This window comes from Lepidochelys olivacea (assembly GCF_965140295.1).
Source record: "Lepidochelys olivacea isolate rLepOli2 genome assembly, chromosome: 2".
NCBI classification, from domain to species: domain Eukaryota; kingdom Metazoa; phylum Chordata; order Testudines; family Cheloniidae; genus Lepidochelys; species Lepidochelys olivacea.
In genome coordinates this window covers 262,557,785-262,576,602 of record NC_140412.1, presented here as the reverse complement: position 1 = coordinate 262,576,602, position 18,818 = coordinate 262,557,785, and the positions used below count along the sequence as shown (strand labels likewise).

The 18,818-nt window shown below is 42.7% G+C and overlaps 1 protein-coding gene across 2 annotated transcripts in view; it reads left to right on the top strand.

Moving 5' to 3' along the window:
• CCDC13 (coiled-coil domain containing 13) overlaps positions 1 to 15,671 on the top strand; it is a 35,933-nt gene extending 20,262 nt beyond the window's left edge. Inside the window, exons 9-16 of one of the 2 annotated variants that reach the window (XM_084618221.1) lie at positions 1,150 to 1,326; positions 3,979 to 4,185; positions 5,287 to 5,432; positions 7,364 to 7,447; positions 8,305 to 8,433; positions 11,155 to 11,309; positions 14,191 to 14,305; positions 15,015 to 15,671. In XM_084618221.1, the coding sequence (XP_084474347.1) occupies positions 1,150 to 1,326; positions 3,979 to 4,185; positions 5,287 to 5,432; positions 7,364 to 7,447; positions 8,305 to 8,433; positions 11,155 to 11,309; positions 14,191 to 14,305; positions 15,015 to 15,174 (1,173 nt within the window). In that variant the 3' untranslated portion in view covers positions 15,175 to 15,671. The remainder of the gene's footprint in view (positions 1 to 1,149; positions 1,327 to 3,978; positions 4,186 to 5,286; positions 5,433 to 7,363; positions 7,448 to 8,304; positions 8,434 to 11,154; positions 11,310 to 14,190; positions 14,306 to 15,014) is intronic. The other variant, XM_084618222.1, reaches the window with a different exon arrangement.
• Positions 15,672 to 18,818: the final 3,147 nt, after the last annotated feature.

Below are 18,818 nucleotides of genomic sequence, written 5' to 3'. Positions count from 1 at the left end.
TCTCTTTCTCCTTTCTTATGCCAAATTGAGGCTGGTCTGTCTGGGTGACACCAGCTTTCGCAAGAGTAGTTTACACTTGCAAGGGAGAGAAACAATAAGTTTCGACTACTGGACATTTCTTTTATCAGGGTAAATATTTTCCCACCTAGGATGTTGGTGTGTGTGCATCACGCTATTTAGTAGGGACTAAGAGCCATGTCTGTCACAGGGCCTCTGCCTGCTGTGAGCTTAATCGTCCTATCTGTTCCCAGAGGCACATTGTAGCAGCACACCTGTGCTTTCACAGCTTCAAAGGCTGTGCTGGAATATATGTTAAGTGCCCTGTTCCGGCTTCCTCCTGTGTTTCCAGCAATGCTGGTCTGAGAAGGGGGGGGGGGGGGGCTGGCTGTCTGGCTACAGCATCCGATGAAGTGAGCTGTAGCTCACGAAAGCTCATGCTCAAATAAATTGGTTAGTCTCTAAGGTGCCACAAGTACTCCTTTTCTTTTAGTGTGACACTGGGAGCTCATGTTCAGCTGATTATCCACCATGACCCCTATGTTTTTCAGAATCACTGCTTCCCAGGATAGATCCCCCATCCTGTAAGCATGGCCTACTTCCTTTGTTCCCAGAGGTATACATTTACATTTAGCTCTGTTAAAACACATAGTGTTTGCTTGCGCCCAGTTTACCAGTCTGGGGTTCCTCCAGATTTCCACTGGTCTTACTGAGATTGGAATCTGGATCAGTGTCGCCAGTGTGTTTGTAATATATAATTATATGTATTTATATTTTGATGCTCTTTATTCTTCAGAGGAGGATGTTAATCAACAGTGTAGTCACTTCAATTATGGGGCAAATGGCACATCAGGAACACAATGCTTCAGGTTTTGATACAAAATTATAATTTGCTTCATTGCAAAAACTGAATCTGCTTAAATCCAAACAGTGCCAGTGAGCAAGTGATGAGTGAAACATGCAATAACAATATATCTATATGTCTATTTACACAGAGGTGAGTCACTTTTCGACTGCCAAGCCAGTGCACAGCTCTGGATTCTAAAGGACTGTGTCTGCTTCCCTGTGCTCCCTTAACTGAGAAGATGCATGTAGACTATGATATGATTGATCTCTTCTGTCATTTCACATTATTTGTTTACATAATTGCAGAAACTCAGTGGGGAACATAACGCTCTCCAGAAAGATCATGAGGATGTGAAAAAAAAACTAGATGCATCAAAAGCCAGGAACAAAGTGCTGTCCAATGAGGTGAAAGCTCTGAAAGGACAAATCTTAACACTGCTGGAGAAAGGAAAGCACGACGATGAGCTCATAGATGCCTTACTGGTACAGTCTGACTACTGCAATCCCACCCTGCCATTCCGGAATTAGTGCTCTAGCTATAAATAGCGATAGTGTAGACATACTACAACACAGTGACCAAAATATACACTTACGATAGTTAGAGGCCTGTAAAATCCATGGCACAATCCTAGGTTTAAGAATGATCCAAAACTTCTGCATTTTATATTGAATTGTCTTCAGACACTGGTAAAGATTTAGAATTGGCACAAAGGAAAGGGTGACACATTTGGAGGTGGCTATGGGCTGCATGTTTCATAAGAAATGTCCAGCAGAATTGTAATAAAAGGTGGAGACAGGATTGTCTAGTGGGTGGAAAAAGGGACTGGGAATCAAGACTCTTTAGATTCTATTCCCAGCTCTGCTGTTGACTCACTGTGTGATCCTGGGCATTTCATCAACATTTGTCAGGAATGCTTACTAATTTTGGGCGCTTCAATTATTTGTTGCCCAACTGGAGATACACAAAGCCTGATTCACAGAGGTGCTGAGCCACTACAATTCCCACTGACTTTCAGTTGGAGTTGTAAGTGCTCAGGACCTCTGAAATAAAGGCCTAGGCTGGCAGTCCGAATCAGAGGACACTGAAAGTTTTTCTCCAGGTCACACAGTGGGAATGGAATCTAGAGAGTCCCAGCTCTGTGTGTCAGTTTTTCAATCTGCAAAATAGGGATAACAATAATACAGTAACTCCTCACTTAACGTCATCCCAGTTAATGTTGTTTCATTGTTATGTTGCTGATCAATTAGAGAATATGCTCTTTTAAAGTTGCATTATGCTCCCTTATAATGTTGTTTGGCAGCCATCTGGTTTGTCCACTGCTTGCAGGAAGAGCAGCCCATTGGAGCAGGCTGGTGGGGGCTTGGAACCTGAGTGGGCAGGCAGCCCACCATCAGCTCCCCTACGTTCCCTGTGCGGCAGCTGCCCTGCAGGCTATCAGTTGCCAGGCTGTTCAGCTGTCCCTCCCCCCACTGCCGTGTGCTGCTCCTGCCCTCTGTCTTGGAGCTGCTCCGGGAGCCTCCTGCTCACTGTGCAGGGGCAAGGGAAGAGGGGTGCTAATAGATTCATAGATATTTAGGTCAGAAGGGACCATTATGATCATCTAGTCTGACCTCCTGCACAACGCAGGCCACAGAATTTCACCCACCACTCCTGCGAAAAACCGCTCACCTATGTCTGAGCTATTGAAGTCCTCAAATTGTGGTTTAAAGACTTCCAGGAGCAGAGAATCCTCCAGCAATTGACCCATGCCCCATGCTACAGAGGAAGGCGAAAAACCTCCAGGGCCTCTTCCAGTCTGCCCTGGAGGAAAATTCCTTCCCTACCCCAAATATGGCGATCAGCTAAACCCTGAGCATATGGGCAAGATTCACCAGCCAGATACTACAGAAAATTCTTTCCTGGTAACTCAGATCCCACCCCATCTAATATTCCATCACAGGCCATGAATATTCAACTACCAAAATCATGTATCCCCCTCCCCACCTATCCTTTACCCCATCTCCACAGAGCGGGGGGACACGACAGGGCTCAGGACGGAGGGAGCTTCTTGGCAGCAACTGCTGTCTCAACTTGCTGATCTACTTAAAAAGGCAGTGTACTTAAAGGGGCAATGCGCATCTCTCTCACACATGATGTGTGTTTGTCTTTCTCTGCCATGCTGTCTCCCCTCCCTCCATTCGTGCTGCCTTGCAGAGTGTGAGGCTACATTAACAGTGTGTTAACTCTTGAGGGCTCAGCCGAGTGCTAGTTCATCATTTAGCAGAAAGGCATTCCCTGGGAAATATCCCACCCTCTTCCACCCTCTGACTTCACCACCTCAACCAAGCTTCATAATCATTATTGCTGTGTACAGTATTAAATCATTTGTTTAAAAAGTATATGTGTGTATGTATATATATATATGTAATATAGTCTTTTGTCTGGCAAAAAAAATTTCCCTGGAACCTACCCCCCCCCCCCATTTACATTAATTCCTATGGGGAAATTGGATTCGCTTAACATCATTTCACTTAAAGTAGCATTTTTCAGGAACATAACTACAATGTTAAGCGAGGAGTGACTGTACATTCTTTGCCCAGGCCCCACCCCTTTTTAGTATGATCATGAAGGAGTATGCATTATTATCACTCATTGTGTAGAACTCTGCCAAACACTTAACCTTACTTGTACCTACATGTACAGGCTCCATTCACACTTGCACATCAGCCATGCACACTCTTCCATGCACTGTGCAGGGCTTTACAAGATCGAGACCTCTGAGTACTGAATTATCTCGCTCTGCAGCATGTTGCTCTGCATTATGCAAAATGTGAAATCCTCGCAGTGGACAGATGCTGAAAGTACTTGACAGGCAAGCTGGTCCCAAAGCACTATTAGAGTAGGAGCTGAGAATGTGGTGGACCAAATTTATCCCTGAAGTAACATTATTCACTTTAATGGACTTACACCAGGAATGAGTTTGGCATGGTATGTTAGTACTACAAGATATGGATTCTGGCCATGTATTGCACTACTGATACCAAAATATGTGTCTTACGTGGGAATAGATTTAGACGGGAAATACCATTTTATGCATGTTTAATGTTCACTATATACAAAAAAGAACATACCACGTGTCATTTCTGCTTCACCAGAATGAGCAGAAGCAAATGCATGAGATCTTAAAGCACCTGAGCCTGCAGGATGAGAAGAACAAGGAGTCCCAGCAGAGTCTAGGCCAGCATTTGAACAGCGAGGCTCAGAAACAGAGCAGTCTCATAGGGCAGCTCCAACAGATGGTGGCTGAACGAGAAGCCAAGATTAAAGAGCTAGAGGAGGAGATGGGACTGCTCACACTTCAGGTAAACCTAGCAAAAGATATTAACTATAACAGCAACTCCATGAGGGAATTTTGTTCCCATTTCTAAAAATGCTCCTTTCCCCACTTAATCTGAGATTTTTGCTAGTTCAGAATACCAGCACTCAGCTGTTTCAATAGCTTCCACCGGCGCCAGGGGTGATCTATCAGGGAGACTTCCTCTGAGTTTCCTCCACACCTGTGTGGCATTTCTTCAAAGCTTTTGGGAGGTGGAGGTGGCTTAAATGTAAGTCACATCCAAGCTTTGCAATGTGATCGTCAAAGCTGAGTTACAGAAAAGAAAAGCCACATGTAAATACTATAAAACCTGTGGCACAAACTAGCCAAAGTCTGGAAAACTCAAAACGTAGAGTCATACTGGCTGTTAAATTGCAGTTGTAAAGAAAGTAAAAAAGCTGCGTTGGTGTGAGATAAGGAGCAGTTAGTCCTCTCGTGTGACTACTAGTCTCTGGATTATTTTGCCAGCAGACTAATATAATGAAAGTTTCATAGCCTTCCTGGGCTATTGCATTCATCTGTTTTGGGATGCCTTGCAATCTTGGATGGTCTAGTGGTTAGGGCACTAACCTAGGTTTTCAGACATCTGGGTTCAATTCCCTGCTCCACCAAATACTTCCTGAGGGACCTTGGGCAAGCTACATAGCCTCTTTGTTCCCCATCTGTAAACTGGAGACATTTTAATAGGCTTATTTTACACTGGCTTATTTTACATCGGTGTTAGGATGATAATTACATTAAAGAGTGTGAGGTGCTCAGAAACTGCAGTCATGGGAGCCGTATAAGTACCGGAGAGAGAGAACTTGGAGCAGAATACATATTAATTTTGTGGACCCAGATTATGGTTTGATATGAAACTGGAGTTTCAATTGATTCACTTAAAATTTTGGGGGGGGGGGGGTTGTTCAAACCTGAACCTCAAAGTGGAACTCCTGGGGTAGAAACTTCCCCCGATGGACAGGAACCAAAGGTTCCCATGAAACCTTGTAAACCAAAAACTCGTATCAGCTCTGGGTCCAGTTCTGGTCTGCTGCATTAGCTGAGCCAAACCTGCACAAAGCATGATTAGCTTTCTATTTTGCTTCAGCAGCATCAGAAGAAAGAGACCACTGCGGAGGGCAGTTCAGATGTTGCAGATACACCATCTTCAGAGCACTTAGAAGACCAGAGTTTTACTCTAATCAAACCACCAGCATCAGCAGGCGATCATGTTGGAAGGATTGGGTCTGCTTGGTAAAAAAAACTTAATTTAAGTCTTTAAAATAGATATGAATTATTCAAAAGAATACTGCAGCTTCAAGACGACTGTGGCAGCTCATTTGCATTATAAGGGAATCTCTTAATCATGTTATCACTTAGACATTTGTCCTGGGACACAGAAAGATCCACTTATCCACCGATATTATGCATTTGGCATGTTTATAGTACAGCTCATTCTCTCTCTGACTCAGATAATATTCCCATGGTTGGCTTAAGTGCCTTTGGTTTTGTGACTGAGAGAAACAGGGCAGCTAATGGGCAGGCTTCTGTAGGTGGCCTTGAAAATTAATATGAAACTCTGTTTTACATAAGCTATAAATCAGTTGTGTATTGTATAAATCAATAAAGCTGCTTTGGGTAGGATTTCATCACAGAAATTAGAAGGATTTAAGACATTCAGTAATCTGTTTTTCTTGAGTACCCACCAACGAACCCTACCTAAGGAGCTTTCTTTTTGTTTACCATGGTCATTCTGCAACAAATACAGGGTCTGAGTCTCATTTACGCTTGGGCTGCTTTACAGCACTCTGGCAGTGTGTCAAGGTGCAATACAAATGCGAGTAAATTATGTTAGCAACCACTTAAAGGCTCCTGTGTGCTGCTAGTGTGGTACAAAGTGGCCTTTGTGCAACTGAGACTCAGGCCACCAGGGTTTTCATAAAATATCCTTGCACGTGCACCTGTTGTAGTTGAAGCAAATAGACCGCTGAGGTTAAATAAAACTGTGAACAATTTTTGCTTTGGATAGATTTGGGTCTGATCCTGCTTCCTTTGATGTCAATGGTAGGTTTCTGCATTGACTTTAATGGAAGCAGGATCACAATCTTTGTGTGTGTGTTGTGAGCATATTGCTTTGTACTGGCTTGTAGCTTAGAAAAGACATAAAGATCCTTCTGCAGCTAAAGCACTTCCCCTCACACTGTTGATACGGCCCTGATTTGGGAGCCGTGGTTTATTGTGGAGTGGAAGTGTCTCCAGAGGTATGGCCCCTATCATTTTGATTCTCTCACTTGTAACTCCCCAAAACAAGTTTTCGTGCTTTTAGGTGTCAAACCTGTATATTATCTGTATATTATCCAAATTGCTTCAACTCTTTCTTCACAGGAGGAAGGCCACCAGTAAAATTAGGCTAAGTAAGCTTCCTGACTTTGATAAGCACTTTATAAAAGCACCCAGGTGCAATGCATTAACTTTAGCCTAACACATAGCTATGTAAAGAAAATACTTATATACCAGGTGTGCACTGAACAAGGCCAAACCCTGCAAGAGCTGTTGTTAGCTAATGGGCACTGCTCGCTCCCTTACTATTAATATTTTGATGCACGATCCTTTCCATTTATTTAAAAAAAATTGGAAGTGGATCTTCTTTTACTTACAGAAAAGATCAAATGAAAAATGCTATAAAGAGGGGATACAGACAACCCTAGGGAATTCCAAACCTGAAATACTTCATCTGTGCTCAGAGCACTGTTGTCATTACCAGCCTTACCTAGTCTTGAAAAGGATTAACCAGCTGTCACCCTTGAGAGATTTGTGCTTGTTCTGTAGCACTGTAGCTTACTTTACTCCTGTTGGCGGTGGCCCCAAGCAGGGGAGACATGATCACATGCACATAAGCTTGCATCCGATGAAGTGAGCTGTAGCTCACAAAAGCTTATGCTCAGATAAATTGGTTAGTCTCTAAGATGCCACAAGTACTCCTTTTCTTTTTGTGAATACAAACAAACACAGCTGCTACTCTGAAACATAAGCTGGTCTGACATTCTGTCCAGTAGAGGGCAGTGATGAACACACACATTGTAGGACCGCAGACTGTACCAGACCTAGGACTTTATTATGTAGAGCAGGGGTTCTCAAACTTTATTACACGGCTGACGTAGAGTTGTTTGTTTTCTTCCTCATAGCACTGTGTCTAAGATGGGACACACACTTGTAGAATCTTCAGCTACAAAGCCTTCGCCTCCAAGTAACAGTGTTGCATCTGGGAGGTACGTTTACAGTCTTTTGTATAGGTATGAGGAGAATTTCATTGGCATCCACCAGACAGAGACCAGCATACTCTTAGCCCTGTCTGCATCAGCTAATGACCCTACACCTAGTGAGGGGCCCTGATCTTTGTAGCAGAAATGCTCCTCTCTAGTTGATCACATCACAGTGTTTTGGCTCAGGCTAGCTCTTGTTTGTGTTCTCTTAGTTTCTGAAAATAAATGCTGGGTTTCTATCCCACCTCCCAGTGCTCGCAGTACAGGCATCTGCCCTAGACATTCCTGTGTATGTCAATGGGAGGGAAGCGCTCGATGGGGTACCTGGGATATCTGCCTGGCTTCTTGCATCAGATTGCAGGCAAAAGAATGTAAATCCCCTGCACTAAACGTTTGAAGCCTTTCTGTTGGGGAAAATCATTGCCAGCCGAAATGCTGTTATTTAATAGATGATTGTAGGTATGCCCAGTGCTTTGCAGAATACAAGAACAGTCTCACTACAATGGGTTGTAGCACTTGGACGGGAGCAGGTGTTGGTGAGTAGATCAGCGTTGGAAGGTTTAACAAAAGACCTGTGATTTTGAGGGAGAGATCTGAAGTTGGAGAAAGAAGCTTAGCCAGTGAAGGGTGAGAGGCCCTTCTAAGTGAAGTCCCACAACTGTTTTATTTCTCCATAGTGCAGGCTGGGTGGTGGTTGGAGTCGGTGGGCTCAGAGATTGGTGGCACCTCTGTTTTGTACCCTGGCTACTAGGCTTAGTCCCCATGCTCGTAGGCATTTGGTACATTTTTCAAGCCTGTCTTTGTTTCAGTTGCTTTCTATCATGGGAAATAAACTGATCCCTAAAGTTTTTGCTGTTTCTTAGGATTGCAGACACCGAGAGCTCAGATCTGAAAGTGTTGCAAACACAGATCACAGAGTACAAGGCTCTTTGCCATGCTGCTGAGGTGGAAAGAGACAGGCTTACAGAACTAGTCACTGTCCTGCAGAAAAGGTAGCAGCTGATTTTGATATTTCCCTTTGTGATATTATTATATCTAGTGGTTAAGAAATCCTTAGACCTACAGGCATTTGAAACGCTCTGTAGTATGTAACCCAGCATGCCATCAGATATAGTTGGTGTGATATTTTGTTTTTAGTGGGTACTTTTTGCTTTGCTCACCATATAATGAATTACTTCCTTTTCGTCCTGTTGGAATGAAGGGCAGAAAAAAACAGAGACATCATCAAGCTTGTTAGGCCCAGAATTTGGTGTATTGGTGTGTCTGCAGGACTATGCATGCAGTAATATTACAGTACTTAGCAGCAGCAAATGCTCTAGTTTCAATTCTAGTCCAACTTCCATTCCAAACCCTTTGTTTTTCACATGCTCATAACTTACTCGGTAATTCTCCTTTCCAGCTGATATTTCCCATGCGTCGCTTCAATGTAATGGCGACTCTCTTTTTTTTTTTTTTCTGGAAGTTTTAGTAAAACCCATTAATCTAATTGAGTTATAAGAGGGTGAAGTAAACATACCCTTTGCTCTTTAGAAACATTCAAGATGCATTTTTTTTTTGCACAGGAATAAAATCCAGAAGTTTTGACTCCCAGTCCTATGCTCTAAATCCTAAACTCTCTCTAGTCTACACACTAAATTTTTGTCTGCTTTGTAGTGCAGTAAGTTTGTTTGCTTTCTTTACTTATTTTACATTGAATATTGTGTGTTATTCCACTTGCCTATATTTTGGTGTGTGAACTCCACTGTAGACAGCTATATATACAATTTCAAACTTTAAAAAAGTAGGTATCACTCACTGTTTCTTTACAGGCCGAGCCTTCAAACACACACAGGCAACTGTACTCACGCATGCAGTCCCAATGACTAAAAGGGACTGCTTGAGTAGGTAAGGATAAATGTGTAAGTGTTTGCAGGATTAGGCTCAAATTAACATGAAATAATGACCAAAACCGCCAGAGTCAATGAAATTCACAGCTAATGGTGATGTGTACCATATAATGGTCACTGCAATTCCACAATCCTCACACATTATCATGGGCTCTCCCAAGACTTATTGCAAAAGTCTCACAAAATTCACTTACAAGACCTCTGGATAATATTATAGTGTTCCATTAATATTTTTACCATTAATGTATAGAAAAATGATTAACTCCCACTTCCCCCCGACACACTTGGGGGATAGGTTGCCTAAACTCAAGTAATGTAGATAAGGTTAAGGTCAAGAAAGAGCAATGGAAGTGGTTAGGTAAGTGGGACTTGATGAGAGACTGCACAGATTGCCATGATTTAGGACTCCATTGTGCGAACACTTAACCACTGAACATGGTACTTTCTGAAGTCAATGAAACTATACTCAATAGTAAATATTTGCAGGATTGAACCCTGATTTCATAAAAGAGAACAGCTTGGGGGGACTTGATTTGAGTTATTCATATTGGTGGAAGCTCTTGCAAAAATGGATCAGTCCCTCACTGTCACCCCTTCTGTCTAATATGAGAGCTAGGGCACACTCGATTAAATGAAAGGGCAGTGAATTGAGAAGCACTAAAAAGATATACTATTTTATGCAGTATGTCAGCAGCCTGTGGAGATTCACTGCTACAAGAGGTCAGAGTCTGTCCTACTCTGGATTGATTGCTAAAGGAACTGTATAATTTTATGCTTATTATAACACTTTTAGCTACGCAAGCTAAGGGAGTAATAAAAATAACCAAATCTATTGTTTCAAGAAGTAAGCAGCGATCACCCCCAGAGGTCAAGAAGGAAATTGCTCTTCCTTTGTATAGCACTGTACAATAGGTGAGGTTCATTATAGTTTTGACAACTTTCCATGAATCATTTGGTATCAGCCGCAACCCTAGGTAGGATGCACCATTGGTCTGATGCAGTTTGGCAGCTCCTGTGGTCCTGTGTGAGATTTTCTGATTAATCGCTTAAGATGCTGCATGGGATAACTATGAAATAAAGACGTGTTCCCACTGAATGACCTTCAACAGCTCAGCACTGCATGCTGCCCATTAACTGCTGTGTAAAGTCTCATGGTGTCTCATTGCCTTCAGGCCCATGCATACTTTTTTCCAAAGTATTTTCGAGTGGCTGAGGTAATAGAAGGCAACATCCAGGAGCGGGTGGGCAAGGTGCTGTGGCCTGCAGCATGCAGGAGTCAGACTAGATGATCGTGATGGTCCCTTCTGGCCTTGAAGTCTATGAGTTTCTCTTCCTTTCAAGGAGATGCTTGTGGAAATGTTTGCTATTTACATAGGAGACCAGAACAAGTAAATGTCAGATAATGCTGTTAGACCATTTTTACGACTTTGCTTCTATGCTAGTCCAATGCATTAAAAATAGAAGCAGTTTGTTACTTACATAATTATTGGTCTGCCCTCAACAACTTGTAACATCAGTGGTTATTTGTATGGGAAGCTTACAGTGGTGTCCATTGTTGAGGGACCTGGGCAACTTCCATCAACAAAACAATTCTTTATAAAATATAATTGAACCCCATGCTCATTAGCCAACTCCATCTTGCAAACATGGCGGATGCCTTTTGGATGAATATCTGGAATATCTGCCCTTGGGAGACAAGCGCATGCATCCATTCATCTTATTGTGAGCTGTGCATCCAAGGGAAAAATTTGAAACTAAGACTGGACAGGACTGGAGTCCTGATAGCCTGAGCATAAAAAAAACCTAAACACTTGTTTTGAACATCAGGGTTGTCGAAAGCAGCGATAAAGTTTTGGAAGCTGAGAAGAAGCTTCAAGAAGAGCGACGTCGATCAGTCATTTTGGAGCAGCGTCTTGAAAAAATGAAAATGGATGCAGGGAAGAATGCAAACACCCAGAAACCCCTCCCGAGGAACAAAACAGGTGAGGAGCAGCATGGTATCAGGAGTGCTAGGGAGTGTCTGTCATCTAGTCCACTTCCACATTTGGTAGCCAGGAAATGTGAATAACATCTAGAACGCCGAGCTTGTGCAGACTTATATGTGTGCTTAACTTCACACACTCAGTTCTGCTGAAGCCAGTGGAACTACTAACGAAGAAATTCCAGCCCCACTTGGGGAGCTTCCCATTGACTTCAGTGGGGCCAGGATTTCACCCACACTGTGCAAGCCTTTGCAGGATAAGGGCCACCAATTCTAACGCTGTATTCTCTCTGCTGTTTCGCGTGAAAGGTTCAGCTGAAGGTTAAATTGAGAACAGAATTAAATGATACATCCCAATGTAAGGCCTGTCAGTGTCTATGAAAAACTATTGCTGGTCTTTAAGTAATTAGATTCTGTGTCATTTATTACCACTAAAACATGATAATCTGCTGCTATAAATATGAAAGCCTCACTAACATAGTTAAAGAAGAAAAGTTCATTGTGGATTGTAAAATTTTTATTTCCTTGATTAGATCCTTTTATTACTTATGGGCTATAATCCTATAAAATGTCTAAAAACAATAAAACTGTATATATTCTTATGGAAACTTTAACAATAGTTTCCCTTTTTGTATATACTTTAAATATATAGAGGATGTTACCAGGGATCAGAACTTCTCTTTGGTAAGGAACTCATCTCCTTCTTGCTAACTGGTTCAGAGTAGCAGACATGTTAGTCTGTATTCACAAAAAGAAAAGGAGTACTTGTGGCATCTTAGAGACTAACAGATTTATTTGAGCATAAGCTTTCGTGAGCTACAGCTCACTTCATCGGATGCATTCGTTTTCCACTGAATGCATCCGATGAAGTGAGCTGTAGCTCACGAAAGCTTATGCTCAGATAAATTTGTTAGTCTCTACGGTGCCACAAGTACTCCTTTTCTTTTTGGTTCATTATGTTCTCTATACATTGTCCATCTCTCTCCTCTCCCTACACACACTTACTTTTGCTCTTTAGGCCTGGAGTAGTTTGCTTGGTTTTGATGGAAGGGAGAGATTCTATTGCGGCCACAGCACACTTCTCTGCAGTTCATCTGATCTAGGTGTGGTGTACTTGGTCAGGTCCATATTTAACTGAGAAAGCTCTAAGGAATGTCTATACGATGCAGGGAGTGGTGTTGGTTATTCACTGGATGTCCCTCTGAGTCCATGTCCCCATAAACTATTAGAGTGCATTGTGGTGCTGAAGGGGCTATCTTTTGGAGGAGATGTAAAACAGAGGTCCTGACCGCTTGTGCCCTTAGATGTATTGCTATATGCTACCCACTTAAATTTCCCCTGGAGTCACAAATAGAGATGGTTTTCTCAACTTCCTGTCCTAAGCCATTTTATCCAGTTATTGTGCTATGTTAACAGTTCTGTGCTTCACCCCAGAGCTGTCGGCATTTCATAGTTGGATGAAGCACAGCCTGTGCATATCAGTTTGTAAGGCACTTTGGGATGAAAGTTTCTGTGTATATTAAAAGTTAGCTCATTATCACTGTATACTTCGGGACCAAATCAGCATTTTGTTTAAATAAAGACTCATATCATAGCTATTAAATGACAGGAATTGGTACATAAAGGTATTGAAATCAATGGGAACAGGGACCCTAAAAATACCTTTGAGGCTCTGGGCCTAAACATAACCTGAATGGATTGCAACCCTATTCACCAAAGTCTGTTGGGTTTTTCTTTTGTTTTGTTTTTTCAAATTGTTCTCAGGCCCTCCTAGTGATTTAAACAAACTCTGGAGTTTATACAAGCAGCAAATTGACAAATCTTAAAAATACCCCTTTAGCAGAGAACTTAGTTTCTCCTAATGGTGTTTCTGCCAGATAATTCAGGAAAACTAACTGCATAAAGGAGAGACTACAGTACCCATTAATGTTCCCTTTCCTTATTCAAAGTGCTAAATTGGGAAGAGCTGATCTAATTGCAAATGTTAATGCTTTTATTCTCTCACAGGCAGAGAATGTAGGTACTAGTGCTAGCAGAGCATTGTTGGTATAATACGAAAGCAACACATTTGTTTGTCTGTAAAATTGCTCCTGTTTTTGTTTTTGTTTTCCTTGTTCAAAGAAAAAAAATGGAGAGCAGTTTGCTGAGTAAAATCCAGTGGGGGTATAGGTAATGACTGTAGTGTTTGCTGATCAGTTCTGAGATAAGATAGCAAGACAAAGGCATCTTCTCCACTCTGAAGTTTTTCTCATGTAGTTTACTTCCCTCCCCACTCACCAATTGCTGCATTTCCAAAAGGAAGGATCAAGACCTAGCACCTTTCAGAATTGCTTTGGCAATTAGTTTCCCTGTCTATTTTAATTGTTGGGAACGTTCATGTTCATACAGGCGCCAGTTCAGGAAAGCATGTAACTTTAAGCACATGCTTAAGTACTTTCCTGAACTGACGCCATAATTGCTTTCATTGTGAAGATCCCAAAGTGCTTTATGAATAACCACAGATATTCATTTCTCTCGGATATTTAGAGAGCACCAGGCACTATAGTACGGAGTGAAATACAGTTTCAAGATAAGCTTAAAAAATAGTCACATTCTTTCACACCTCCCAGGGGTTTGGCCACTTGCACATTATTTTATATAGAATCATTTTATTCTTCCCTCGCTCAACTCACCACTAATCATGTTTACAATTTCACTGAAAGGAGATTACAGAAATCTACCCTATGTATTTACATTAAATGAATGCATGTACTCAGACTGACCAAACCCCTCCTATTATTTATCCTCCATCTCCTGAGTTCTACTGTAAAGCCGTGTGCTGTTGACTGCAAAGAATTGCCTTTGTCCTGTAACGGAACTCCATGCTGTGATTAAATTTACAGGTCAGTCTGCTAATAGCTCCCGACATACCTTGACTGCAAGCGATAGGAAAGATCTCACTGCAGCACAACTCTCAGAGGTGCCACTAAAATCTCAGATAGAAGAACTGACTACAAGGTATGGCTTTTCTTTTCGTATTCTTTGTCACTTTCAACTTCTTTGACATGGGGCTAAGATTAGCCCATCCTCATGTAGATTAAACCAACCCCACTTTTAGGGTCATGATTCTCTGGGCCACATCCTCAGTTGGTGTAAATCAGCTCCAGTGGGAGCTTCTCTGATATACCCTGTGCTTTTGTCTTTGTTGGCGGGAATCTGACAGCAGCATAAGAATGGCCATGCTGGGTCAGACCAATTGTCCATCTAGCCCTGCGTCCTCTCTTCTGACAGTGGCCTGGGCCAGATGCTTCAGAGGAAATGAACAGAGCAGGGAAATTATCGAGTAATCCATCTCCGGTCATCCACTCCCATCTTAAAATCTCTTAATAATTATACCAACACAGCTTCATGAATGCTAAGTATACATAAACCACTAAGAAGAAAAGAGCCTTTTATTACCCATCGATCTGATGAATGTTAATGGGAGTTGGATGTTTGTCAGTGGCAAAATAGTTCTCAGCGATATCAGGGTAAAGAATCCCGACTTCAGACTATCCCCCTTTGTATCAAGGGGATGGGAAACAAATGCTTAAAAGCCTGATATTTCCCACTCCTGTTGTAAGATTCCCAGTGAGCATGTGTTTCTGTCCTTGCGGCTGATGCACAGCTCCCATTTGCTCCAGCACGCCGCAGTGGGAATGAAAATTTCCCCTTTGCATTCACATAGGCTTGTGATCCAGCTGGATGAGAATGAAGCCTTGAAGACTGCCCTGGAGAGCACTGTGAACATGAAAGAGGAAGACTTCAAACTGTACCAAGAGACAATGGGCCAGGTGAAGGAGATCTTCCTACAAGCTTTGAGGCAGCAGAAGCAAGAGAAGAACTAAAGCAAGACATTCAAAATACTTTTGGAGTGCAGCAGAGGAGAATCCAACAGTAGCTCCAGTGATTTGAAATGCAGCCGGGGCGTCATTATGTAGCTATTCTCCCAGATTGTTTTATTTCCTTAGCACTTGCAGGAGAGGGTGAGAAATAGAGTTGAACCTTATATTGCAAAGGACTGAAAGTTTGTATTTCAGCAAATTCCTGGTGGTAAGAGTCAACAAGAAATGGGTTCTCATAACCTTTTAATACTGTCCAGGCAATTGTTGCACACTATGGCGCTCCAATGCTGCAGTCTTAATATGGGCAAAACGCCCATGAGTTGCAGTGGGAGTTCGTTGAATCAGGCCCCGTATCTGAATGCTGCTCTCTTTATCTGTAAATATAGGACATTTTTCACCATATTAAGTTCATCCTTAAGTTCTGCTTTATGAAACCAGGGGGGCTAAAGCTAAGTGTCTGTAATTAATTTAAGTGGCCAGAAGTAGCACACTGATATTTATCTGTCTAAGGTGGATTTTTTTTAATAGCACTCTTCACTGTGGTACCCATGCGCTGAACAGGTAGGTTAGCTCTGCTTGCCAGCATCTGCAATGAACTTGGTATGGAATTTTGCTCTTTGCCTGTCCTAGGCTCTGAGTGCTCTGTTTGTGTCGGCTGTGGCAGGATTGCTTCCGCAGGTAAGTGGGGCTTGCAGGTTACTCCCAAGATCAGCCAGACTTGCTTCAGACTAATGGCTGCTAGCTCTGGGCCTCAGCTGAAGACAGCATATTGCCTGCTCTCACACATTTGTCATGCAGTTTAGCTCTTGGTCTGTCTTGGAATCAACAGCAGCAAAGACACTGAAAAAAACCCAACCACACTGGTAGTGTCCCCCAACTAAAGTGACTAGGAGTTTTGATCTGAAAATACTAGTGTCTCTGTCCAATATCCTTGTAGCCCGGCACTTTAGTCAGCAAGACAAGTGACATCAGCTGCAAGCCAATTAGGCATCAACAGGCAGCCTGCCAGCCAGAAGAGATTGCCAGCAAAGGCATAGCATAGGAACTGGGTAGTAAGTGGCTTTTGGATAGAGTTGCTCTGTTTCTTAACATTCAAAGCCTTTTTTAAAAGCATCTTCTTTTCCCTTGCCCATTAGCTTGCACCTCTCGTTCTGATTAATTGTGTTTCATTCCACGGGCGTGAAGGTTCTCCGACACTATCCAGAACAGTAGGTGAAAAAGAGGATTCACCATCATGCATTTCAGAAGCAGGCTACAGACTCACTTCTTCATCCTTGGATCAGGTTCTGAGCTGGAGTAACAAGAGAAGGCAATAGAGTTATTCCAGTTTTAGTGAGATCAGAGTCTAGCTGCTGGTCTCCAGATCTTTTGGCTGGCATCAAAAACTCGCCCCTGAGAGAATTCTCCAGAGTTCCCTAAAGGTTGCTGACCCTAATAGGAGGGCTAATTTTGTTGGGGGAGAATCCAATTTTTCCCCAACTCAAAGACCTAGAAAGGACATTCCAAGAAGAAAAAATACAGGTTCTTATCAGTGTTCTGAGAGCACGTATTGTTGATTTTAAATATCTTGGACCAGATCCTCTGGTGGTGTAAGTCAGTGTAGCTCCCTTGAAGCCACCAGAGCTATGCCAGTTTATACCTGATTATAATTATAATTAAGGTGGGCCATTTCCAGCACAAATCCAGGTTTTCTCACATCCCCCCACCCCCATACACACACAAACTCACTCTCCTGCTGGTAATAGCTCATCCAAACTGACCACTCTCCAAGTTTGGATTTGTGCTGGAAATGGCCCACCTTAATTATGCACATTGTAGGGAGAATGGTCACTTTGGATGAGCTATTACCAGCAGGAGAGTGAGTTTGTGTGTGTGGTTTTTGGGAGGGGGGTGAGGGGGTGAGAGAACCTGGATTTGTGCAGGAAATGGCCCAACTTTATTATCATGCACATTGTGTAAAGAGTTGTCACTTTGGATGGGCTATCACCAGCAGGAGAGTGAATTTGTGTGGGGGGGTGGAGGGTGAGAAAACCTGGATTTGTGCTGGAAATGGCCCACCTGATAATCACTTTAGATAAGCTATTACCAGCAGGACAGTGGGGTGGGAGGAGGTATTTTTTCATATTCTCTGTGTATATAAAGTCTGCTGCAGTTTCCACGGCATGCATCCGATGAAGTGAGCTGTAGCTCATGAAAGCTCATGCTCAAATAAATTGGTTAGTCTCTAAGGTGCCACAAGTCCTCCTTTTCTCATTCTACCAATGGAATCTAAGAAAGAGGCAGTTTGTGGCCTACATTCTCCCCCTTGTGACAGCTTGTGGTGTTGCAAATCATGGAGCCAGCTGTGACTCCTAAAAACAACAACACATATAATCTACCATATCCAAATGTCATGAAAGGTCTGGACAGCTGATGACATTATTAGGTTCTGCCATAAACACGGGGGACATAGCCCTTTTGGTTAATGGTATTTTGAACAGCTGAGGTCTGGATAATGAAGGCTGAATCGTATTGTACCAAACCCCCATTAGACTGCTATGGATATGTACATTTCCACTCTGGTGATGATTACGTAGCATTGGGGGGAGGAGAAGTCATTCCTGCTCACACTCTGCTATTTTGGCAATCTGCAGCAGTGGGGAAAGAAACCCAGAAAGTTTGCTGAGTTGCAGCAAGAGCTCTTCAGATGCAGAAACCTTGCCATGAGGCTGGGTGCTAAATTTAAGCCTGCACCTTGCTTCTAGCGACTCTGAGCCTGATTCTGCTCTCGCTTACACTGAGATGTAAATCAGGAGTAACTTCCACAGAAGTCAGCATGTAAAAGCAGTGCACGCAAGAGGCAAGTTGGCTCCTTTTCTGGTTTGTGTTCCTCAGAGTTTGTCCCCTTTCCTTGTGCTTTGATAGCAGGGCTCACACCAGAACTGCCGTGAAGCTCGCCCAAGTTACGTACGGAGTTGTGGAATGGCTCAGAGGGCTGCAGGATTCCAGAGATGGTTTGATCTGAAAGCGATGTGCTTTTGTAAGCCTATTCAGTGAACACACAGCCTAATGTTTTATTATTTAAACCTCTTCTTTGAAATATGACACCTTTCATTTAGCGCATTTGTGTCCCTTTTGTGAACATGTGGATACGTTATGGGGAGAAAGGGTTTTGCATATTTGCATTTTTTTCAAAAAGTTTGTTTTTTTTAATAAAGAGTACCCCAACACGCCTTAAAGAAAAAGTCAGATCCAAGGTAAAATAGTGGGTGTAACTCACTCATCAGTAATTCTTCTCTGTTGGGGAACCTTGTGAATTTGCTGCATCACATTAGAGAGAAGTGCGGTCTTAGCAGAGGGCTGGAAGCCAGGACCTCCTGATGTCTAAGCCCTGCTCTGAATTAGATTCCCTTTACGCCCTCTGGCAAATGACTCCTGCTTTGGATCCCTCATCTATAGCTATATGCTATCTATAGCACACACACAAGTGTTGCCCGGATTGACTCGCATTTGCACATTGCTCTGAAGCTGTAGGACTTGACGGCCTGTTGCCCTGCACCTTGTGCCATCATTCATGCCGATGCACAGTGAGCGTAAAGCACTATCAAATCACTGAGGTGCTTACTTTGCACTGATGTAAGCGATGACACCAGGTGCAGGCAATAGAG